The sequence below is a fragment of the Phocoena phocoena genome, chromosome 1 (genome assembly GCF_963924675.1).
Source record: "Phocoena phocoena chromosome 1, mPhoPho1.1, whole genome shotgun sequence".
In the NCBI taxonomy this organism is placed as follows: Eukaryota; Metazoa; Chordata; class Mammalia; order Artiodactyla; family Phocoenidae; genus Phocoena; species Phocoena phocoena.
The window spans coordinates 4,465,907-4,490,982 of NC_089219.1; the positions used below are offsets into that span (position 1 = coordinate 4,465,907).

Here is a 25,076-nt window from a genome sequence, read left to right on the forward strand (position 1 = left end):
TGGGCTTTCAGTGAGTTGTAATCCTTTTGCAACAGCAACTGTTGCAACCAAAGTCACTGATCTCGGGTCACCATAACAAATACAAGAATAATGAAAAAATTTGAAATATTCCAAGAATTACCAAAATGTGACACGGAGACATGAAGGGAGCAAATACTGTTGGGAAACGGGTGCTGCACAGAGATGCTCAATGCAGAGTTGCCACGAGCCTTCAATTTGCTTAAAAAAATAAAATCAAATCTGTGAAGTGTAACAAAGTGAAGCTCAATAAAACAAGGTCTGCCTGGACAATAAAGTGTCGGTTATGAGCCCTCTTCCCTCTTCCCTCGTCCCGGTGAGGAACAACCCTGGACCCATCGCTGCATGGGTCTGGGCTGAGACATTCTTGTTCTCTGTTGCTAAGAGAAAATGGCCCTTGCAGAAAACAGACGATAAAATCCACATCATCTCATCCCGTTATGACATTTGTAAAGAAAGACTGTTAGCACAAAATATCCTTATCTATGATGGTAGACACGAGACAGTACAATCAATGTGTCCACCGAGAAAAATAAATTTTGTTTAAAAACAAAAACAACCAGAAACCCAGCTGCCTGGTTTGTAACTGCCCTTCCTCTTACTTTGCCCAGCCGGGCCCTCTGTCCTGCCAGAGGGAGCCACCAGCCCTTTCTGACACTGGAAGTCACCTTCTCCCCTTCACTTTTTTATGCTTTAATTAAAAATATCAAGTATCTGAGTTTTCTCAAAAATGCCTCGGGCTTCCCTAGTGGCGCAGTGGTTGAGAGTCCGCCTGCCGATGCAGGGGACACAGGTTCGTGCCCCGGTCCGCGAGGATCCCATGTGCCGCGGGGCGGCTGGGCCCGTGAGCCATGGCCGCTGAGCCTGCGCGTCCGGAGCCTGTGCTCCGCGGCAGGAGAGGCCACAACAGTGAGAGGCCCGCGTACCGAAAAAAAAAAAAAGCCTCTTTCCAGGTTCCCACTGAAAAACCTCATCAATTCATTCCTATTTAGATACAATAGGTGCCGCTGACGATGGGAAAAGAACTTTGGCAAATTAGTCTGTCGTGAGCTGCTCTTATTACCTGAGATTCGCCATTTAAAAGATGACAACAAAACAGTAGGATCTGCTGCCCTTGGATACTGCGTTCATTTCAGGAATTATGGGAAGGAAAAAAGTAAGACTTGCTTGGCCACTAACATACAGATAAACATCGGGTACCGGAGACATTTTGGAATCTAACACTTAACTGCTTACAGGTTTGCGTTTGCTTTTGTTTTTAAAGTACCGACAACACGTTGACCGGCTTAAAAATAGAGGCTGAATTTTCTTTTCCCGGGCCTGCCTGGCTGACTGTGTAGCACGCCTGCTGCAAACCCAAAGCAGCCGTTGGCAGCTCAGAGCCCGGCGCCACCGACTACGCTGTGGGGGGCGATTCGTGATGCCCCCATTTCTATATTTAGTCCCAGCTGAAGGGGTGTGGGTGCCGGCCTCCTATATTAAGAAAACGATAGTAAGTTCATCTTATTTTAACTAGCCCACCGTTTGGAAATTACAGGGGGAGTTATTCTAAGAGCCGGTTGAGCGACAGCCTCCCGAGACTTGTCTGGCTTCTCCCCCTTCAGGTTCCAAATGTACTTGCAGGTCTCTGGGAACCGGACCAAGGGCAGAGGAATATTAATTAAGGTAGCTAATAAAGGTTGTTTTTGGAAATTAATGCACAGTGAGTGAAGACGATTGGTTTCTAATGACAAATGTCAAAGGTGGGATCTGGCGGAGGCCTCAGGCACAGCTGGATGCGGCTCCCCCCGCCCCGGGGCAGCGCAGGGGGCTGCCAGGCCACGAGGCCACGTCTTACTTCTGTATCAGGGAACTGGAGAAGGTCACAATTAAGTTTGCTTACTGCTGTTTGAGAATCAATGCCTTCCCTGTTTTGAACAGGCAACAGGGGAAGTAGGGCACACGTGTTCCTGCCCCAAATGCCATGGAGAGCAGGGAAAGGTGGCAGTGGTTATGCACGAGCCCCTCCCAGTGGGACGTGGTGGCCTCGCCGGAGTCCACACGAGGCAAGGTCACGCCTTTGACGGCCCACAACCACTCTGGAGGGTGTCAGTTTCCTCCCAGGAGTCCAGGCTGCAGGCAGGGGTGAGGCTAACACAGAAGAATTCACGCTCCTGACGCTGAGCAGGAAAGACACCGTTAGGGGACGTCTGCCGTGTGTGCCCCTAGTGATCGCAACCAAAGGGGAAGCAAAAGCTGACTAACGGGGCACCACAACCCCAAGCACCGGTCTGTTCGTAGGGAAGGACGTGCGCAGGCTGTAGAGCCAGCTGGGTTTCTCAGGTGAGATGCTTTGCAGCTCAGGAAGAAGAGGGGCCAGGAGCCTCACACGTCCCCAGCTGCTCAGGGGACCAGTGCGGGCAGGAGGAAACCAGTTCCGGGATGGGTGTCAGCAGGCCCTTTGGGCGGGGAGGCAGCAAGCTCACAGGCAGCTCATAGCGCCTGGGGCTTCAGGGCTGTAACCAGACCCCAGCTCCTGCCCTTCCATCCAGATGGACAGACAGGAAGCTGCTCTCTGGAGCCTTCGCGGCAGAGAACGGTATATTCAGAAACAAGGATTCTTGGAAAGTGAGAACTGGAAGGAACGGGGGCCATCGCCTAACACAACTCAGCCTCGCGATGAAGAAACGGGGGCCCACACCGGCCTTCACGCCCTCACCTCTTGACCCCATGAGACCAGAATCTCCTCGAAAGGAGGAAACACGGCTTCCTGGCCTCCTTGCTTCGTCCCGGGCCACAGGTTGGACACCCACTCTAGCACGCAGCAGGGGCTCCAACGAAATGAGGTCACAGAGCTGAAGAGGAGTATCTGTGCCTCCTTCTGCATTTTTCTGTGAAATCAGTTCCTCCTCCAGGTGCAGAGGACCGCTTTTTCATAACTGCCCCACGAAACCCGAGCAGACACGAGCATCTGTGCAGGGGTCGCACGCCTCGCCTCGCCTCCCAGAACTCCTTCGCTTGGCAGGGGCTCCTCTCGGCCCGCGTGCCCCCTGCCACCCCGGGGCTACCGTTTCTGCCTCCCCCTCTTCCTTCAGGTCCTGCGAGGTCCCCCGGCCTCGGGATCCTGGGGCAGCCGTGTGTGTCCCCTTGGCGGCTGGACGCTCGTGTGCAGGACGTGCTGCAGGAGCACTTCTGTCTCTGGGCGTCTCAGGTGGCGCAGTGACTGCGCCCCCGAGCCCCCCACGGGGCTGGCACACGGGAGGGGCTGCCAGATGCTCACCGAGTCAGGGGCTGTCCTCACGTGTCCTCTGGGGGGCTGGGGGCGCTGACCTGCTGTTGCCCCCTTCAGTTCTGGGGCCCCTCTGCTCACTCAGGGACCGTCTTCTCTCTCTCATCTTCACTCTCTCTGGTCCCTTCACTCAGCACGTGGCCCGTCTACACCGCAGGGAAGGGATCCGTCCAGGCCCGGGGGGCAAGCAGGCCGGGGTGGGGGCCGTTTTACAGGCGGTGGTCAGGAAAGCCCTCTCCTTTTCTCCAGAGAGCAGAAGACACAGAGAGGGATCTGCGCAGCTGTTTGGGGACCACAACCCCAGCAGAGGGACGAGCAGGCGGAGGGCCCGCAGGTGGAGGTGCCCTCCCGCCGCCGCGTCCCAGGAACCCGAGGAGCAGAGCCCGGCAGCTGACACGGTGGGGCGGGAGGCGTGTGGCGAGACGGGTCCTGGAGGCCTTGGTAGCGGAGAAGCGGCAGGAGCGGAAGGCTGGGCTTCTGCTTGGAGTCAGACGGGAGCCAGAGAGGGGGCCGAGCAGGCCCGGCTTGACCTGCCTTTGGCTCTGAGTGGACCAGGGAGGCTGCTGGGCTGCTCCTGGTCACGGAACTCGGACCAGGTGTGAGGCCACTTCCACGGTAACGCGCACGTCCCGGAGGCGATGGTGGAGGTGGCGTGAACTCAGGTTCTGACGTTTTGAACGTAGAGCCCGAAGGACTGGCTGACAGATGAGACAGAGAGTGAGACTGAGTCCCGGAGGACCGCAGGGATTCTGGCTCGACAAGCAGAAGGGTGGCCTGGCCGCCACCACAGGGGGAGCAGTGGAGCTCCGGGCCGGACATCAAGTCAGAGAGGCCCGTCCCAAAGAAGCAGCTAGAGTCAGGAGCCGCTGGCCTAGGCTGTTGTGAGACACAGGAGTCCCGGGGTGGGCGGGGGGGGGAGTGCAGGGGCGAGGATGGGGCCCCGGGTACCCGATGCTGGGCAGGACAGGAAGGAAGGCGGAACGGCACAGGGACTGAAGGGGTGGCAGCGGGCGGAGGAGAGCAGGGAAGGGCGATCCTGGGCCTTGGGAAGGAGGTGGCAGGGTGGAGGGGAGCCGGCTGAACTGTGAGGGCCAGACCCGCCCACCGGTTTCGGGTCAGAAATGACCTTGACAGGAGGCACGGGTTGCAGCAGGCTCCAGGGAGGACCCTGAGAGGGACTGGACTCGGGGGACGGGAGGGATGGAGTGCAGACACCCCAGGGCGCCGAGCAGAAAGCGCGGTGCTGGGGGTGGGGAGAGGGGGTCAGGCAGACAGACACGCGTCCCCTGCAGGAACGTGGGCACCACAGGGCGCCGTGAAGCACGGGGCAGAGCCTGTCCTACGAGTGGGCCCAACCCGGCAGCTCAGTCTGAGGACATGGGAGCCACATGCCCAGTTGGATTTACGGCCCGTGACTCTAACAGAGAAAAGCTGCCAATGGCTCAGGACATGGCCACCGGGCAGCGTCAACTCAAACCGTCTTTCCAAAAGATTTCTTTCGTTCGCTCAATGGCCGTTCACCGAGCTCCTTCTCTGCAGAGCACCACGGGAGACAGGCAAGGGACAGGGGGACATCCAGGAGACGAGCGCCTGAGAAAACCACAACCAGCACGGGGGGCAGGACGAGAGAGGCCGTGGCGTGGAGCGGGGTGAAGGGCGTGCAGCTGCCTGGGAGGGAGGGGTTCAGGGGGCACCAGGAGGGCGTGGGACTTGGGATGGGCAGGCGGACGGCGCCAGGTGGGAAGAGCAGGGTGAACAAAGACACCGAGGCAGGAGAGCAAGAGGCGCGTTGAGGGGAAGAAAGGCACAGGCTGAGCGCAGGGAGCCGTGAGCCGCGAGGCAGCAGGGGCCCACGGCTAAGAGCCACGCACACCACGGGCAGAGCTGGGGTGCCCCCATCACGGGGGTCTCCCCCTCTGCTCTGGCCCTCACGGCCAGATGGGTCTTGGCAAAGCACAGTGGCCCCGGCTTTGGGGAGCATGACTCCTTTCACATCCGACCGGTTGTGGCAGCAACACCCCCTCTCGGGCTGGGAAACCCACGCGGAAACAGCCGACAGAGGGCCGGGCGAGGAGAGTCCCCCAGGAAAGAAATCAGAGCAAAGGACATCTCAGGAGCCAACACGGGAGAAGGCAACGCCATCTTCAAGAAGATGAATCAAAGGCGCAGACACAAAACCAACGCCCCCTTTTCATCAAATTATGAAAAAGTCATGTTTCATGATCCGAGTTAAAATTCACTGACACAAAACACACCTTAGAAAACAAACAGACCCGCAAACAAAAACAATGACAAGAAGTTTTTCTATTTCAGGCAAGCCTTTTTTATTATTATTCATTTTATATGCTGCTACCTTACTGAATTTTTAATTCTTTGAGTTACTTTTCTCACTGAATCTCTTGGGTTCTCCAGGTATGTTACTGCACCATCTGCAAAGCCAGATAGCTTTACTTCTTTTCTGCCACTTCCTGTGCCTTTATTTTCTTCCTCCTGTTTTACTGCAGTGGCTAAAATCTCCAAAACAACGTTAACTAGGGTCCTTCGCCTTACTCCTAACCTCAGGGGACGATCCTCTGGGCTCCCTTCTGAGTAAGATGCTCACTCTAGGGCTTTTATCATGTTCGGGAAGTAAAATCAATTCCTACTCCGAGTGTTTTCATCAAGGATGGGTGTCCAGGTGAGTGACTGTGGCAAGAACCTAAACAGCCCCGCAGATAGCTGCTGGGTCACCCCTTTCAGCCGACCACGGGGGAGGGGAGAGCGGAGGGGAAACGGCCTTTTCTGGGCTGAGATCCCAGAACTACCAAGAGGAGAAAGAGAGGACTGCACATTGATTCATGCAGGACTCAGAAGGCAGAAGCCAAAAGCCCGGCCAGCGCTTCTGCACAGAGGCCCTGAAATTCAGAACCACGGAGAAGCAGCCAGCCCGCCTTCCCACACAGCAAAACGAGGGTCCTCTGCTCTCTCCCTGCGTCTTTTCTATCCCCTCGATGAATTATCGGAGGCTCTGTCCCTGCAGCCAGGAAAGGAGGGAAGACCCAGCGTCTGACAGGAGTCCTGGATTCCATCTGTGATTTCCAACCCTTCCTACTACATCTCTCACCAGTTCAGCGTTGCCAAGATCTGTGTTGTGTGTGTGTTTTTTAAGTGGCAGGGTAGGAGCCAGTCCTCAAGATGAAGACTATCCCATGTGTGAAAATCACAGAAAACAAGACAGGGAGGAGGTTTTCAAAGACCCATACGCAGTGCAGAATTACTGAATAAAAGCCAAATTAGCATCCATCTCAGTTCACCGTTTACTCCTGCGATTGGCATCTACTGATTTACAGTTTACAGGAGACTTTCATTCAAATGACTTAGACACCATTCTCGACGACAGTATTCTCTCTATAGGAAAATACAATAAAATCCCAGGGCTCAGTGTTTCCAGTACGGTATTTATTTTGTTCCTCCACGCCTGGTGAGTTATGAGGCACTATGAGAAGTGATTAGGTTTGGTAAGATTATTAGGCATGGTTTTCAAATCATGAGCACAAAACCCCTACTAAAATAGGCACTAAACATTGTAAAGCCACTGTAGACACTTCTTTAACACACGTTAAAAAACGCGCTTGTTTTAAATGCAGCCGCACAGCCTCCGTAAGTGAGCACGATGTGCTGTAGGTTTCTAGGGGACTCCAACAATTCCCTCGCTTCCTGCATTTCACGGACGCCTCTCAGCATGTGAGGAAAGATCGGACTGAAGAGTATAAACTTTTTGCCAAGGAGACAGTGGTGATGGAAATGCCACATTTAGTGAACTTCCAACATCTGGATGAAATAAGCAAAATTTCTAGCATAGAGTTTCACAAATTTCAGGTAGAGCGGAGCTCTATGAGGCTCAAAGACGGTTCTTAGCAGTTACAGAAGGCCGGCCTTTGGCTGGCAAGGGCTGGCAAAGAACAAGAAGGCTGGTAAGGCCACGGCTGCTCTCAGAGAAGAAAGATACCCTGATTGTCACAACATTCACGGGGCTGGAAAGCACCCTTTGTTGTAAAGTAGAGCTTCTCTTAGGTAGGACTAAGTTAATCATATCTAAGGGCGTCGCGAGCAGTGTTTAGTTGAAAGAGGAAAATAATCATGAAATTGAAAAAAGAAATACACAGAAGAGGATTAGTTAAAAAAAGAAACAAACTTGAAAAATATATCTCAGGGGCTTCCCTGGTGGCACAGTGGTTGAGAGTCCGCCTGCCAATGCAGGGGACGCGGGTTTGTGCCCCGGTCCGGGAAGATCCCACATGCCGCGGAGCGGCTGGGCCCGTGAGCCATGGTCACTGGACCTGCGCATCCGGAGCCTGTGCTCCGCAACGGGAGAAGCCACAGCAGTGGGAGGCCCGCGTATGGCAAAGGAAAAAAAAAAAATCTCAGATCAGGGCCCATTCTCTGATTCTGACAGGTCCAGGGCCCCTCATCCCAAGCTTTTCAACCCAAGCCTGACCTGTGCCTCTTGTTCACGGAACAAGCTTCTGCAAAGCACCTCCCTGGCTCTGTGTGAAACCCTGGAGCCAACACAAAGAATAAGACTGAGCCCTGCTCCTGAGGCATCCCCTGGTAGAAGTATCAGTGTAATCCTGCAGAGTGGTACCACTGGAACTGGGTTTTGAAGGATCAATAGGAATTTTCAAGAGTGGAGAAGCAAGGAGAACTTGGCATTCCAGGCCACTGGAAACGAAGAGTGCAGACGAACGGCACGTGCAAGTTCCAGTCATGCCTGGGGGACGATGAATTGCTCGGTGCCCCCAGAGGAGCGGTGCCCGGACTCCACCGCCCACACAACTTCTGCTAACGTCTACACTATTTAAGAACATTTCCCCTTACGTTTTTCTTTAAAACGACTTGTTTTTTAAAGTTTACTTTGACCTCATCTGAGATGATAATCTCCATTAAGTTACGGGTTTGATGTGCTACTTATATTTTCCCTAAATCACACAAAAAAATAATTACACACTGTTAAAGTAAAAAGTGTCCCTCTGTGAGCCTGGAGCTAAGTCCTCTTGTGTCCCAGCCGTGGTTCCCAGGCTGGGAACTTCAAGGCCTGTATTTTCTGAGGTGGAATCTGATTAAAGGAAGAAACACATGCAAACGCCAGAGGCAAAAACGTGCTGAACTAAGCCTCCTTCTCAGCGGGCCACACTGTCACTCCCTGGTGACTTCACTGTCCCCCACAGGGCCCTGCCCTGACCCACGGGCCGTCACTAAACATCTCGTGGCCATGAGCTCCCAGGGCTGCGTGTGACCCTCCCTTAGGACTGTCACCCATCTGACTTGCATTCCCAATTTTGAAAACAGGCGTCGACAGGATTTCAGCAATTTTTTATGCAACCTCTTAAAAGTTTAAATGTACACTTCATTAAACACAAGAGCCTAAACTGGGTCAGATGGCAGCATGGCCTCCTGGGGGGATTAACAAGGAACCAGGAGCGGGAAGGGGACAGCAAGTCACGGGTCCTTACCTCCGTGCACAAAGCCGTGCAGGGTGCAGTCGGAAGGCCCCACCAGGTGGATCAAGCTGGACTGGCTGTAGCTGACCGTGTTCGGCTCTGGAATCACAAAGGAGAGAGATTAGGCCACGGGACCGATCGACTCCCATGGCCAAAGGGCCCAACAGTGGCGACAGCGCCCTGATGTTCGCAGGGTCACCGAAGGCTTGCCGCTCTCATCACCTTAGGTGGGATTTCTCTAAGGAAAACCGTGCTCTCAAAACGCTCCAGTCCGTGATGGGGGGAAGGCTTTCGAGGATTAATTAGCCACTCTGCTAGTGGGTCATGACACTACTCCCTGGGGACACCAGTGTCCCCAGCGAGGCCCTGCCCTGACTCCTGAGCAGCCACTGAACACCTCCTGCCTATAAGCCCCCAGGGTTGGTATGACCCTCACTTAGGAGACAGTCACCCACCTGACTTTCATTCTCAAGTTTGTAAACAGGCACTGACAATATTTTAGCAATTTATTATGCAACTTCTCAAAAGTTTAAATTTCGACTTCATTAAACACAACGGTAGGTGGAGACACAGAACTGGACAGAGACGCCACAGACATGCATCCCTAGACCTCACCCTGGGACTCCTGCCAGCCCTCAGTCCCGGCCCGGCCCCAGAGACACTGCACCGAAAGGTGTGCTGGCCTTTCCTCCAGTGTCTCCCGTTCATCTTCCCAGAGCACCAAGTCTCTGGGAGCATCCCTCACCCACGCGGCACTGCTGCTGCTGAAATATCTGTAAGAAGCTGCACTTCAAAAGAAAGATGAGGGCTTCCCTGGTGGTGCAGTGGTTGAGAGTCCGCCTGCCGATGCAGGGGACACGGGTTCATGCCCCGGTCCGGGATGATCCCACATGCCGCCGAGCGGCTGGGTCCGTGAGCCATGGCCGCTGAGCCTGTGCTCCGCAACGGGAGAGGCCACAGCAGTGAGAGGCCCGCGTACCGCAAAAAAAAAAAAAAAAAAAAAAAAGATGAAATAAAGCCCCGTCTCCAGAAATCGATACTACCCCTCGACACAGACTCTTCCAACGGGGTGGGTCTTCTGAGCAGACCCCACTGCTGTGCCTGCTTCCACCTTCCCAAAGCCTTCCGGGAGGGATGACGCCCATTTGTTTCCTGCCCGGACAGCTGGCACTCAGAAAGGGTAGCCCCTTCCTGCCCCAGCAAGACCAAGCTGCCGAGGAAGCCAGCCTACCGGGCCCCCGAACGGCTGGGACAGCCTGCAGGTGAAGAAAGGTCCTTCCTGTCTCTGGCGGTAGACAGAAAAGTCTGTGCAGGAAGTAACGCTGCTCAGGAGCCAGAAGGGACGCCAACCCAGAGGTCGGGGCCTGGGTCTCTTAAGCGCCGACAGTTGCCTCCGAGACTTTTTCTGATGCTCCTCCACGTGGGATCTCAGACCGTGTGGTTGCCTGAAGGGGTCACGAAGTAGGAAAAACTGGAGTTCCGGTGAGCTGGGGCCTTAAGGATTGACTTCCAAACTCAAGATATTTTCTATTTGTTCTCAAGCCTCACGGCTTAGAGAGATTTAGACTCAACTTTTGAGCTCGTGTGTGAAGTGCCATCTGCTCTGAGAGGTCCCTACGGGAAGGACTCAAGCATCTCGGGATGCTCTCAGCTGGAAGGGCCCTCGGCTGTGTCAGAAGCAATGAAGTGGCTGCAGCCTGGGGTGCGAGGTGGGATGGGGGAAGGGGTCTCTCATTATTATCCACAGTCAGTTCCCACCTCCGGGGGTTCTGGCGACCGGCCTGCTTCCATGGCTCAGTGTGACTGGCAGAGGCAGGCGCCAGCCACCACGGGAGGTCCCAGCTCCCCCCTCGGGTGAACCCTCAAGCCGGGGACGTCGGAAGCAGTAGCCTGTCGCGGCGTCAGGAGCTGGTGGTCAGCAGCCGAGTGGAGAACTCCGTCCCGAGAGGCCACAGTCTGAGGACTCAGCCATCCAGCCCACCCACCCGCCTGTGGGCCCCGTGGGAGCAGGTGTGCAAGGATGCTATCTAAAACCAGCCAACAGATGACACGGATGACTCCAAAGGCTCTGGGAGGGGAGCTCCAGGGTCCCCCGGCATCCCTGGGGATACAGACGACCGGTCAGTGCAGATGACCGGAGGGAGGAGATGCTTCCTCTCGCAGCTGCCTCCCAGGCCCCGGGGCGTCCAGAATGGCCTGGACCATCCGAGACCATCTGGGCCTCGGGTAATGTGGCCGGACACGCTGCGCGGGATGAGAAGGGAGGCCCTGAGAAGGCGTCCAGAACTCTGCCCTGCCCGGTTCCTAATTTCCCTCCAAGTGGAGAAGACGCACCCGAAACCCTCCTTGTGCTCAGGAAGTGCGGGTAACAGCCCCGGCCGGTCAAGGGTGCACCCAGGGCCACGCCTACTCTGGCCTCTGGGCTTCAGATGGCCTGGGGAGACGGGGTGGAGGGGCACAGCCCAAGGGCCACAGAGGATGCCAGCGAAGTCCCTCTGCCACCACAGCCATCAGAGAAACACTCCAGGCCAGCGCTGCCAGCCCACGACACCCCTGATCTCCAAGGACTGTCTCCCTTGGGCCTCTCTCTTCAAAGAATAAACAGGCCCCGAGAGCCACGGGGTGCCCTCCTATGCTTTCTTTGCTTTGGGTCTCACTCATAGAAGACATCCAAGTAGCTACTTTACAGCACGAATGCAAATGAAAAGCCTCAAGCCTGGCCTGCTCTCAGGAGCTGCTCCGACCAGCTAAGAGGTTTGTGTGTGCACAATGACAAAAGAGTTTTTAAAATTTTCAAACAATGGAAATAGCATACAAAAATCTTTGTCATGTCAACTATCTACTTATTCGAATGACAAGCCACTTGAAATGACTATAACAACCTGGTCAAAGAGATGCCCCCCACCGTTCTGCAGTCATGTTTAAAGTATCAGTTAAGCCGCGTCTAATGATTCAGTGTGCTTGGAACTGGCACTGATGAGCTTCCAACGAGAGAAAACACCACAATTCTGATGGGACAAAAAAATACACCCAGGCACCCAACACCCAGGTCCTCCTTCCCTGGGCCGTGGCCTGTAACTCAACGGGGCTCTGCAGGGTGGGACCGTGTCTGTGGGTTCACAGCCCCTGGATCAGGCACTTCCTGTCCTCAGTGGCCTTTCACCCGTTCTTCACGTCCTGTTTCTTAGGGGAACTACAGGGAAACGTGAAGAGGATCTTCGAAGTTCAAGGGCAAGGCACAGACACCTGGGGCTTATCTGTGATCGCTGCCAGCGCTGCCTTAACGAACAGATGGTGGGGCTGGACAGGATTCCAGGTCGCTGTCCTTGAGGGTGAGGTGTACCACGTGTGACCAGAAGGCAGGACTGGGCAGCCCCTCTCCTCAGCCTCCCCCGTGCACGGCTGGAGCGCGTTTCCCAGCCTCCACTGCACGGCTGCTCTCCTGCCACAGGAGAGCGAGTGGAAGTGCTGCATCCAGGCCCAAGCCGTCAAAACCCCCGGGAGGGGGGCCTCCCTGCTCTCTCCCCTCCCGAGAGCTACCTGATAAAAGGTGCGGAGCTACAGGACCAAAGGGCCTGAATCCCGAGTCCCCACCTCCTGGAGGAGATCCCCCGATTAGGAGTCCACAGGAAATAAACCTCTACTGAGTTATTAGGAGCTAGGATTTTAGAGTGTAAGCAGCTACAATGACCTTGACTAATGCAGTGCCTAATCTTTGAACCTGCGATTTCAAAATGAGGCCCAGAACCTGAGTTAGGTCTCCAGGGCAGCCAGAGACGAGCACAGAACTCCCTCTTCCGTGCTTGCAGCCGACGAACCTGAGGCACAGAAGGGCTAAGTCCCCATGGCGCAGAGCTGGGATCCAAGCCCAGAGGTCCGGCTCCAGACCCTGTATTCCTCCTCCTGCCTCCCCCAACGCCCCCCCAGGTCAAGTGCTGCTGGGAGCGGGGGGACGGGGCCTGGCCAGACCCTGGGGAGAAGGCTCTCCCACCCAGCGCAAGCCCCTAACGGGCACCAAGCACTCTTAGGGGCGGCTCCGGGCTGATCAGCCTGCGGGAGTGGCCGGGCACTGGCTGACCTCAGGGAGGCAGGGTCCAGGGTCTGAGCAGGAATGAGAGGTGGCTGTGACTCACCAAGACCCCCGGCTGTCCCGGTAGTGGGGACCGGACTTAGAGGTGAACACTGCTTCAAACACAAAGGCCGGGGAAGAGGCAGGGCTGGTTTTTTAAGATTTATTTTTTATTTACTTATTTATTTTATTTACTTTTGGCTGCGTCGGGTTTTAGTTGCAGCACACAGGACCTTTGTTGAGGCATGCGGGCTCTTCGTTGTGGTGCGCGGGCTTTTCTCTAGTTGTGGCGTGCGGGTTTTCTCTTCTCTAGTCAACGGCACGCGGGTCCAAGAGCGCGTGGGCTCTATAGTTTACGGGACGCGGGCCCTAGCTGAGGCGCGCGAGCTCAGTAGTTGTGGCGCGCGGCCTTAGTTGCCCCGTGGCATGTTGGATCTTAGTTCCCTGACCAGGGATCAAACCTGCGTGCCCTGCATTGGAAGGCGGATTCTTTACCACTGGACTACCAGGGAAGTTCCAGGGCTGATTTTGTCATAAACCCAACAGCTCCCAGAAAGAAGGTGGGTCACGTGGCCAAACAGTCCCTACACAGTTAAAGCTGGACAACTAATGGCCATGGGTTGAAGAATTCAAGGTAATTGTATTTTGTCTAATCAGATGGAGAAAACAATAAGAAAAATTGGGCCTGTAAAGAACTCCCAGACTCTCTGAAAAGACACCTGAAAGAGGAGGTTGGCCCCTTGTGGGGATTGCTAGGCAACAGCCACAGAGGCTGAAATGTGATTCTGGTTTCAAAAGTAACAGGGAGCGGCAGGTCCAGAGGGCCTTGCCGGCGCGGGGCGGGTGGCAACTCTCGGGCCAAGCCTGCCTCATCAGGGCGGGGCGGGGGTCCTCCCAGGAAGGGGGAGAGTGTTAGAAGACCCCAGTGACAACAGCACACCGCAGTATTCAAAAAGACCAGAGAATGGATATGTGACTTCCTTAAGAAGTGGTTAAAAGCCAGTCCCTATTGCTGAGAAAGATGCGGTTTTTTTTTGTTTGTTTGTTTGTTTGTTTTGCGGTACGCGGGCCTCTCCCGTTGCGGAACACAGGCTCCGGACGCGCAGGCTCAGCGGCCATGGCTCACAGGCCCAGCCACTCCGCGGCATGTGGGATCTTCCCGGACCGGGGCACGAACCCGTGTCCCCTGCATCGGCAGGCGGACTCTCAAACACTGTGCCACCAGGGAAGCCCAAAGATGCGTTTTTATTAGGGCCAGAAAAGGAAAAAATAAAAGCTTGTAAAAATCTATCAAGAAATCTTGAGATTTAGAATGCCACTTTCCATTAATATCATTAGAGAATAACAGATCCTGAAAAATATTATGGATCAGATTTACAATCAGAGGATGGCAAACAGAAAATTATCTCAGGAGTGAAGGAACTTAAACTGACTGAAAACCCTGAGTAATCTTAGTTCCCCAGACAGTCAGTCAAAGGAGTAAACCAGGATGAACCTCATGCCTCTCAAAGCTCAAGCCTGAGCCGGCCCCAGCCTCCATCCAGCACTGGCCAGTAACCACCCAAGGACAGGTGGGTCCAGCCCCCAGATGCCAGCCAGCGCCTCTTCCGAGCTCCCCTCTTTGCTGCTTTTGGGCTGACACTGTCTCTACCCTTCTGTCTCTTACAGAATTTGGGGCCCTCGTTGGATTTGGGACCCTCCCCACGTTTGTGGGTAACACAGGACGACCTCATCTTGAGGTCCTTAACTTGATTCCACCTGCAAAGGCCCCTTCTGCGAATAAGGTCACAGTCACAGGGCCCAGGGACTGGGCGTGGACCTGTCTTCCAGGGTGAGGAGTGCTGCCTTTGGCCCGCTCCAGCCTCTCTCCCAGGAACGCGCCCGGCACCGAGTCTGTGCCTTTCCCGAGACCTCTCGGCCCCTCTGCGTCCCTCTGCAGTCCTCCGTGCCTTTGACCTGCCTCCTGAAAGCAGAGGCGGGGCCTGAGGTTGCTGCCTGATGGTGGCATGTGTCCCAGGGCCTGGATACACTTGAGTCAACACAAGAGCCCGCAGGCCTGTGGGTTACCGTCTATTTACATTCTATTGTTAAAAGATACAACTTTATCAGGTTTCATCAAAACAGCAACATTTTATTATACCGATAGGTTTTTTTTTTTTTTTTTTTGGTGTTTGTTGAAAATGCAGAACAGTGGCCTTCCCTGGTGGCACAGTGGTTAAGAATCTACCTGCCAATGCAGGGGACACGGGTTCGAGCCCTGGTCCGGGAAGGTCCCACACGCCGCGGAGCCACTAAGCCCGTGCGCCACAACTACTGAGCCTGCGCTCTAGAGCCCACGAGCCACAACTACTGAGCCCGCGTGCCACAACTACTGAAGCCCACACGCCTAGAGCCCGTGCTCCGCAACAAGACAAGCCACCGCAGTGAGAAGCCCGCGCACGACGACAAAGAGTAAGCCCCCGCTGGCCGCAACTAGAGAAAGCCCGCGTGCATCAGCGAAGACCCAATGCAACCAAAAATAAATAAATAAAAAAGCAGAACAGTAAGGACACCAACCTCCAGTGCCCTGGCCTTCACTGTGGGCAGGTGCGGGTGGAACTCAGGAAGGATGAGCATGAGGGGAGCCCTACACAAGCCGCACAGACACTGCCAGAGGCGTCAAGCGCACCCCCGATAAACGACAGAATCCGAAACCCAGAAAGTCCTGTCCTAGTCTGCACGCCTGCGAGGTGTTCACCAGTCCCGACCCCCTACACCCACCCTGATGCCAAAGGTGGGCTACAGCCAGGAAGGCAGGCGGGCGGGCAGGCGGAGCTTCTCCAGCCCCCGCGCTAGAGCTCACCACGCTCCTCCTTAGCGGCAAGCGGGCAGAGCCCAGGGTACGTGGAGCAGCAGAGGGACGCCCTGGGGCCAGTGCTCAGACGGCAGTCCAGGACCAGATCAGGAGCCACAGCACCCGCGTGCAGGGCCCCTGAGGAGTCGCTCCGGGATCCAACATGGAACGTGGACACTCATCACAGGAGCCCGGCCAACATGGGGAGGCTGAGGGCATGCAGCCCGCTTTCCACACGGTAAGACGTGGTCACTGTGTGTGCAGAGGAGGGTGATGTGCGCCACCAGGCCCCAAGGCCCCCAGGCGCAGCCCTGCACGGTCTTCTGGCAGGGACTCGGGAACCCTCCCTCACCTGTTTGGACTGTGGAGGTGCGTCCTGTTAAAGCCAACAGCCCGGACTTACAGGCACAAGGATGAAGACTGGAAGGCAGCAGCCCCGGGCGCTCAGAGTCTGTCTAACTTGAGGCCACGTCTGGGCGGCGGGCCGGGGAACAACAATGTGGGAAACGCTGCTGCCCTTCTGTCTTTTTCATGAGCTGGAAATCCCGTCCAGAACACACTCTCAGGCGAACTTGGGGGACAGATTCTCCGTGGCCAGGCGTGCGTCCCTCTGCCTGGGCAGCAGGGCCTCTCCCCACGGGGGCCTCTGGGTCAGCACTCTACGGGAGCAGACTCACCAAGGCCTGCGGGGTTGTCCCCCCATCCCCATGGTCGGCTGTGCGACTGGGAAGGGGCTTGCAAGGTGCAGGGCCAAGGGGACAGTGCTCCCGGGACCCCAGGGCCTGTCCCAGGAGACAGCACCAGGGGACGCACCGGCCCAGGAAGAGGACGCTCGTGAAGTGGCTGCGCTGCCTCGGCCCCGGCCCACACCCCAGCTCCTACCTGGGTTCAGGACGGGCTGGACGATGTCCCCGTTCCGCCACGTGGTCTCCATGCGCTCCAGCTTCTGGGCCTCGTAGCGCTTGCGGCCCTCCTCCTCCTGCCCCTGCCGGGAGTACTGCGGGGGGCACGGGAGAGGGTCAGGTCCGGGCCCCAGGCTCGGCTGCTGTGCACGCTGCCTTTCTGTGACTGGAACTATCTGTTCTTTCTCTGACAGCATATGTTTAATATAAATAACGAAAACACAGAGAAGGGGAACACATCATGTATTCCTCCCCCTGCAAGAGTGCCTGGGTCAAATGTTTGCGTTACGTCCTCCCTAGAATTATTTTCATGCCTGTGCATAAATAAAAGGTACTGCCATGCTGTATGTGAAGTTCAAAGGCATGGTATTTCCTCCTCTCACTGTATCCTCCTACCATAATTTATGTGATGGATCCATCATATCTGGGCCTTTAGTTTGCTCCCAATTTTTGACCATTAAAACAATATCAGGGGGCTTCCCTGGTGGCACAGTGGTTGAGAATCCGCCTGCCGATGCAGGGGACACGGGTTCGTGCCCTGGTCCGGGAAGATCCCACATGCCGCGGAGTGGCTGGGCCCGTGGGCCATGGCTGCTGGGCCTGCGCATCCGGAGCCTGTGCTCCGCAGCGGGGGAGGCCACAGCAGTGAGAGGCCCGCGTACCGCAAAAAAAAAAACAATATCAGGGACTTCCCTGGTGGCGCAGTCGTTAAGAATCCGCCTGCTAATGCAGGGGACACGGGTTTGAGCCCTGGTCTGGGAAGATCCCACACGCTGCGGAGCAACTAAGCCCGTGCGCCACAACTACTGAGTCTGCGCTCTAGAGCCCGCGAGCCACAACTACTGAGCCTGCGTGCTGCAACTACTGAAGCCCACGCGCCTAGAGCCCATGCTTCGCAACAAGGGAAGCCACCGCAATGAGAAGCCCGCGCAACGCAATGAAGAGTAGCCCCCGCTCGCTGCAACTAGAGAAAGCCCGCGCGCAGCAACGAAGACCCAACGCAGCCAAAAATAAATACATAAATAAATGCATATAAAAAAAAATCATACTGACAATCTCAGCCACTTACCATGTTATACCTACCCCATTCCTTCCTGGGATTCTTTCCTGGACATAGAACTACAGAGTCAGGGAGCCCCAGGAAGGCTGCACCCCCTCTCCCACAAACAGGGAGAGGAGGGAACAGGTCCCCGTGTGCCCCTAACACTGGGCAGCCTCACTCTGCTGACTCCTGGCCAGCTGACACCCACCAAAGCTAAAACAGCCCCCCTGACGCTTTCCTAATGGATCACGGGGGTTCTGACCCAAGAAGTTAAAAATAAAGGTGACAATCAAGGTTGGCACAATGGAGAATGTCGGGCCCTCTGGTGCCCACCGTCCTGGGGCCCAGTGTAGGGAACACCCCCTACCCTGGGATCCATCAGACGGGCCCGGGGTCCACAGGCCCCCTGACCAGCCTCGCCCTCCCTGCTGACCCCTGCCTGGCCGCTCTCCTTCTGATGGGCTCTGACTGCTGCCCTTCCATCCATTCTACCTGCATCTCCCGCTGAGCCTGCGGAATAGCCGCCAGGCTCAGGGCCCCGTGTGCTCCTCTCTGCCCCCTGCAATTTCAGACCTTCTTCCAAAAGCCACTTTTAAACATCTTGCTTTTCCTGCTCGTGGCTCTGCTCCAAAACTGCCCAGGTCTGAACACATTCCGTGGCTTAATTACCATTATCTTGGGCTTGCGACCCCGTCTCTAAAGGAGGCTGTGAAAGGAGCTGAGCGGTTTGTTCAAAAGAAACAAAGCATGGTGAGTATTCAAGTCGCCGTGGACAAAGCCTCTTCCTCCATAAACAGATGGTTCCCCCACGTCCCACCACACAGAGCAATGCCTCTAAGTGTAGAGTTTGTGCTGTGCCTTTCTAGTAAAACTCAAGGATGTCTTACGTGTCCTCAAGAAATGCCTTTTTAAGGGATTTTTGAAAAGCGAGCCAACCTCCCCAGTCTAATAAGTCCTCGTGCCCAGCACACTCCTCAGACCTCTGCAGTCACACGGTGACCAACGAGGGCCCCGGTCCTGACACGGGCGACGAGGACCAAGAAAACGCAGCCTGTTCACAAACAAACGCCTCCTGCTGGCTTTAAATCTGGGGACAACATCACGGGAACATCCTGACGATGGGCTGGCACTCAACTCTCACCCCCACGGACTCATCAAACTCAGCTGTTTTGAAGCAGGAGACAGCTCAGCTCAAACGTCCAAGGCAACAGTCAGTGCGAGCCTTTTAACTCAAGCTCATGTTTAGACACCAATAAAAACCAGTGTCCACTCTCCGATGGCCCCCAGCCTCTCGGGGGCCACAGCTGTCCCCGGCCACCGCAGGGGTCTCTTTTTCCATCACAGGGCCACCGAGGTCACTGTTCCCTGGGGGAAGAGGTGGAGCAAAGTGACAAAGTCCTCACTGAGTGACACTGAAGGGGGGGAGGTGGGTTTCCCCCAGGGAGACACACACATGTGGTCGGTCCACACACGCACATGTATGTGTGACAGCGGGTGTGTGTGTGTGTGTGTGTGTGTGTGAGATGCGTGTTCTGTGTGTAAGATACCTATGTATGTGTACGTGTGAGATATACGTATGATCAACCTGTGTGTAGTATATGTGCATGTGTGAGACGTAAGAGACACACGTAGACAGAGAGACGTATGTGTTCTTAATAAGTGACTGCTACCTGTGTAAGGGTTGGCAGGGGGATGCTGGCAGGACATAAGGAAGTCGGATGGTCGAGCTACCAGCACCTGAGCATAAATGCCCATGAGAGCCAGACCCGAGCTTTCCAGGACCCGATATCGCATGACTCAGCTGGGCCGTGCCAATGAAAAGAGCAGAATGAAACATTTCAAATGAAATGATGAAACGAAAACAGTTCAAATCAACTGAAGGCTTATACGTGGGCCTAGCATGTGTGGGGGGAAGAAAGTGCAAATAAACATTAGCAATGGCTGCGGCTGGGAGCCGTGTGGCTTCTCCCGTCTGGAGCGCTCTGCACCCGATGGGATGCTTCCGACACTCGCCTCTAACACGGGCAGAGTGGGTATTTACGTCTTATCGAACTCGGCTAAACAAAGGGAATGGGAAAGCTACCGGGGTCTCCGCCAGAAGGTGGGACGGAGGGCAGGGGATGAGAGGGGTGATACAGAGAGCTGCCCTGTCCCTGCAGGGACAGCGGAGACTTACACTGCCCACCCGCCCCTCCTCACTCCCCCCCACTGGCTGAAAACCCACTGGCTCTCAGCACTCGGGCCCCTGAGAAGCCAGAAGGAAACAAAAGCTAATGTGTTTGGCCCAGGAATCTCCCTTCAGCAGCAACCCCTTAAGATCCACCATGTGGTGCTGAAACCAGAGATAAGGCCTGCTAGAGATTTCTAAACCGTGTAGCATCTGAAAATTAGATCAGTTAAATAATGTGCCTGAGTGTTTACATGTGATGTGGCTAATTTAACACCAAGTGCTTAGTGGGAAAGATGAAAGCAGGGGTTAGCATGCTTGTAATCTCTAAAGGGAACCGTCGCTGCGCCTCAGACTCACGCCTGCTTCTTGGGTTTGAAAACCCCTCAGTGCTGCTTGAAAATGATGCAATTTCCATCTTGCCAGCAGCAGAGAGGAGAGCAGCTCCAGGAAGAATGGGGGCAGGGTGGGGGGAACACAGAGAGACAGAGATGGAGAGAGAGCTGGAGAGAGAGAGAGAGAGAGAGAGAGAGAGAAAGACAGAGGTGGGCTGGACTGAAGGCCAATGTTCTGGGTTGAACGGCGTCCTGTCAAAATTCCTGTCCACGTGGGACCTGTGCATGTGACCTTTTTGAGAACTAGGGTCTGTGCACGTGTAATTAGTTAAGACACGTGCGCACGCACACAGACAGACAGACAGACACACACACACGGGAACTCAGCCAGATGACAAGAGAAGCAGAGGTTAGAGTGATGCAGCCACAAGCCAAGGAATGCCTGCAGCCCCCAGGAGCTGGAAGAGGCAGGAAGGATCCCCCGCAGAGCCTCCAGTGGGAGCCCAGCCCTGCCCATGCCTTGATTGTGGACTTCTGGCCTCAGAACTGGGAGAGAATGAACTCGGTTGTTGAAGCTCCCCAGACTGTGTCACAGCAGCCCCAGAAAACTCAAACAGGTGGGAAGCGTGGGAACCATCCGGCTCACACCCTGGTCCTGAGCGCCCCTCTCTCCTCACACGTGGAGGGACAGGTGCCAACGATGCTGGCCTGGTGCTCCTGGCACTACCGCCCTGCCCTCAGGGTACCAAACCCTGGACCACCAACCTGATGCAGACCAAGGTCTAAGCACACTTCCTGTTCTGCATGGAGAGAGCTCCTGCTACCAAGATTCTTTTCTAAAGTCTAGACTAAACGGCAGCTGGAGCCCAGCAGCTGGTCACCCCCCAGGAAAACGCCCCGCCGGAGCCTGGACTGCATCCATAGAGGCCCAGGCAGGGTCCCAGGTCAGATGTGAGCTGGCACAGGGAGAGGGCAGGGAACGCCCCCGGGCTGACATCCGCAGCAGCACAACAAGCAAGGCCCCCATCACCCCAAGTGACCCAGGCCCACAGGAAGGTGCGCAGGGGGGGAGGTGGGATGGGAAGGGCTTGCAGTGGGGGGGAGGGGACAGGGACCGTTCCTCCGTGTGCTCTATACCAGGGGTCCCCAACCCCCTGTTAAGAGCCAGGCCGCGCAGCAGGAGGCGAGCGGCGGGTGAGAGAGCGAAGCTTCATCTGCCGCCCCCCATCGCTCGCATTACCGCCTGAGCTATCCATCCATCCCCCCTTCCATGGAAAAATTGTCTACCACGAAACAGTCCCTGGTGCCAAAAAGGCTGGGGACCTTTTACTGCTCTATACAGCTCCTAACTGTCTGGTTCCCAGTTTTATTATTCTTAAAAGTTTCTTCTACAGACCACAGAAAAATGCTCCCTGAGGGCAGACACTGCTAAGCCAGGCCCCGGCCCTCTGGGAACGGCCCTCCCTCACAGGGGTTAGAGCAGAGCACCAGGCCTCCGGGGAGAGCCGCTCAGGCGTGTCCTCGGGACATCCTGGGCCAGGGGAGCCACACGAGGAGGAGTGGGGTGCCGTTAGGGAAGGAGCTAAGTCCCTCTATCAGCCCCATGTGCCCCCTCCAAACGCCTGCCCCCCGAGCCTGCCTGCAGCGGGGCCCCCGGGAGTGAACATGGCCAAGTCTCTTCCCCCAGAGACGCCTCTGTCCACAGCAAAACCAAAATGAGAGGAACCAAGGCAGGAAGCAGACACAGCAGGGGGAGAGAGCGGGGCTGAAGCAGAGACGTCCCAGCCTGTGCCCCCAGGACTGGACGCCTGGCACAGCCCCATCACCCGCCTTCCCTCCGGCCAGGATCCTCTGGGTGGGGTGTCCGCGGGGCCCAGGCCAGCCCCCACTGGCATTCCCAGCATGAAGGATCCCAGGAGGGACGCCCCTTCCCATTGAGCCTCCTGCTACAGCCCAGCCCTGCCCGATGCTGCTCTCCTAGGACCCGGGCCCCTGCCACCCACCCGGGAGAAGTGGGAGGGGACTCCTTACCACCACCGGAGGCACCTCCAGGACCTTGTCCACGTTCTTCAGCGACAGGGGCACATACCACAGGGTGGCCTTATTGGTCAGCTTTTTGGTACCTTCAGAGAAGACAAACACGTGAGTGATGGCTGGGAGCCGGCAGGGCGCCGGGCACAGGGCAGGCAGGGCCGATGCCACCTGTGGCCCCCACCACCAAGGCCTTCTTCAGCCGTGAGGTGCATGTGTGGGCACAGACCGGGGAGAGGCATGGCCTCCAGCCTGCCCCCACCCTGAGGCTGCTGGAAAGACTGCAGGTCACGCGGTCTAAGCCTGGGGGGCCTGGGCCTGTCGGCTTTCTAGCACTTTCTAACTCGGAAGGCCCGCATCTGGAGGGCACTGACTCCAGGCAGGCCTCCCGGGAGCCTCCGGAGCGAGAGGGAGGGAAGGGCTGTGGGGAGGGGCAGACTGGCCACCAAGAAGAGCTCCGGCTGGACAGGAAGCAGCTCATGGACCCGAGGCGGAGGGGCGGTGGAGGCAGAGCCCACCCAGGCAGCGGGGCCGCAGCCCAGAGCACAGCCATGGGGTGGGCTCATCACAGCTCCCGCCCCCACGGCCCCTCCCTTCCCCAGGGCCACCTCCTTCCAGGTGGGAGGCGCCACACCAGCCACTTTTGCTGCTGGTGACTCAGCGCTCCAATGCAGAAGCTTCCAAATGGGGGCTGAGAGAGGGCGGTGGGCTGCTGGCTTCTGCTCTGGGCTGAAGGACAGGAAACAGAACCTTCTCTGGGGCTCTGAGCCCAGCCTCAGGGCAGAGTGGTGCCGTCAGGGCGGGAGGCCTGTCTAGGCTGAAAACCATGGGCCAAAGGAGCCTGGAGATCACTTGGTCCACACCCCTCACTTGTACAGGAGGAGCTTGAAGCCCAGAGAGGTCAAGGGGATTGCCTAGGCTCACACAGCAACTCGACGCCATTCTGAGTACAGACCCGGACCTCCCAGGTCCCAGTAATTTCAGAGAAGTGTTTTCAAGGAGGCCTTTTAGAAGTTGCCTCTTCAACATGGACGATTCCCAATGTGGTGGCTATCAGGAGAACTGCAGGACAGAGAGAGGAAGTGGAGAAGCAAGGAGCAGCCCGGGGGCGGGGGTTTGCCCTGAAGTCCCCCTCAGTAACTCACTTCCTACCAGTTCCTTCTGACCTGCCTTCCCAAGGCGAACCTGGGCCTTCAGTTTCCTCCCCTTAAACGTAGCCCCAAGGACCAAGCCAAGCCCTGGCGGGTCAATTAGAAAGAGGGTGAGGCCCCTGGCGCCCCAGGCCTGCTCCTCGTGCCAGGATGTCCGCCGCTCCGCCCGGGCCCCACGGCACCACCAGGACCACAGGCAAATAACACGGAAAAATATCTTCACTGCACTTTGACAGAGTGAATCTGACAACCTGTTTTGGGGAATAAAGATTTCCTGTTTGACTCAGCTAGAGCCAGCCTGACAAGCTGGTTTCCGTGGAAACCCCAAGTGGCCCTCCTCCAGACCCAAATGAACACCGTGGAGCAAATAAGGCAAAACACGCTAATTGTACTTTATCATTTAATAAAACCATCAAAAGACAAGTGCGGTGCTAAAAACATCTATTCTGAAATCTTGAGAGCTCCCAGCTATTTTCTGGAGTGATTCGCAGCAATCACGCCCCAGTTAGCTTAATATTTTGACAGGTGCCGGGGATGAATGAGCAAAGGTTTGCTGGTTGTCTGCCTGGGTGCATGCTCGCCCGGCTGCCTCACGGCAGGCGGCAAGGCCCCGAGCGAGGGGGATGCACAGAACGGGGGCTCTGCCCCCTGGGGCACACGAACAGCTTCAGGGTTCAGCCTGGTTGCCTGTTTGTCCGCCCAGCCCGGTCTCCCCACCTGTCCGAGTCCACCCGCCCACCTGGCCCGTGTTCACAGAGCACCTGCTGGGTGGCCCTGCCCCAGACCAGGCAGCCACATGGCCTGCCCTCGCAGGGCTCCCATCCTCGTGGACACGCGGGCAGAGATTCATCAAGACAGGAAGGCCTCAAGACACAGGGTTCCAGAGTAAAAGAGACTCACACAGATCCAAACATGGAAAGACGGAGAGAGTTTGAGAGATGCACAGACACGGTGCTGAGACCCAGAGAGGGGCACCCGGAGGTGAGAGTAAGGGAGGGGGCGCCCGGCCCTTCAGCAGGGGCTCCAGGGCAAGGCGGGCAAGGTGACTGAGACGTGTAGAGAAGGCACAGCCCCAGGGCTCCAGGTCTCGCCGTCCCCATCCTGTGATCCGGCCCTGGGGTCTTCCCGGGGCCTCGCCCCCCGCACCCCATCTCGAAAGGCTGGGCAATGCTGGCCGGCGCCCCTGTGCTCTGAGCTTGGTCCCTCTCACGAGCACAACGCCCGGCCCGCTGTCCCGGGAGCCCGTGCTCCTCAGTCACTTCTCTCCTTCTCGGGGCAGCTCAGGCTCTGCGTGTCCATCCTTCAGGGTCAGGGCGGCTGGGGACACTGGCGGGTGCAGAGCATCCTGACTGCGGGGTGGGGGCTGTCATCTTGCCACCACAGCTCTGGGCAAGCGCTGCCTGCCTCCTGCCCGCTCCTGCCCCCAGAGGGGGGATCCCACAGAAAGTGGGGTGGGGCACGTCCTTGTAGACAAGGCCCTCTGCCCGCTTCCCCTCAGCGCAGAGGCCCAAATCTTCCTGACTCATCCACTCCTTCATTCATTCACTCATCAGTGACTGAGTCCGCGGCTGTTGTGAGCCAACAAGAAAGCACGGACCTTTCCCCTCTTGTGTCAGGAGCAGGGAGGCTCAACCCCCAGCACAGCCCAGGAGAGCAGGGCTGGGTCACGTGGAGGGGGGGGGAGGGGGGATGGAGGGAGTGGCCCGCCCCGCCCTGGGCCTCCTCCCAGTGGGCTGCCAGCCCCAATGTGGGGAGTCAGGGCCAGAGGACCCCTTTCTGT

The 25,076-nt window shown here is 56.6% G+C and overlaps 1 protein-coding gene across 1 annotated transcript in view; it reads right to left on the bottom strand.

Moving 5' to 3' along the window:
• The window catches only part of ACOT7 (acyl-CoA thioesterase 7), a 90,562-nt gene that overhangs the window by 38,979 nt on the left and 26,507 nt on the right, over positions 1–25,076 (bottom strand). The window contains exons 4-6 of the mRNA XM_065880705.1: positions 22,146–22,237; positions 16,551–16,665; positions 8,779–8,865 (exon numbers count right to left, since the gene is read on the bottom strand). Coding sequence (XP_065736777.1) covers positions 8,779–8,865; positions 16,551–16,665; positions 22,146–22,237 — 294 coding nt within the window. The remainder of the gene's footprint in view (positions 1–8,778; positions 8,866–16,550; positions 16,666–22,145; positions 22,238–25,076) is intronic.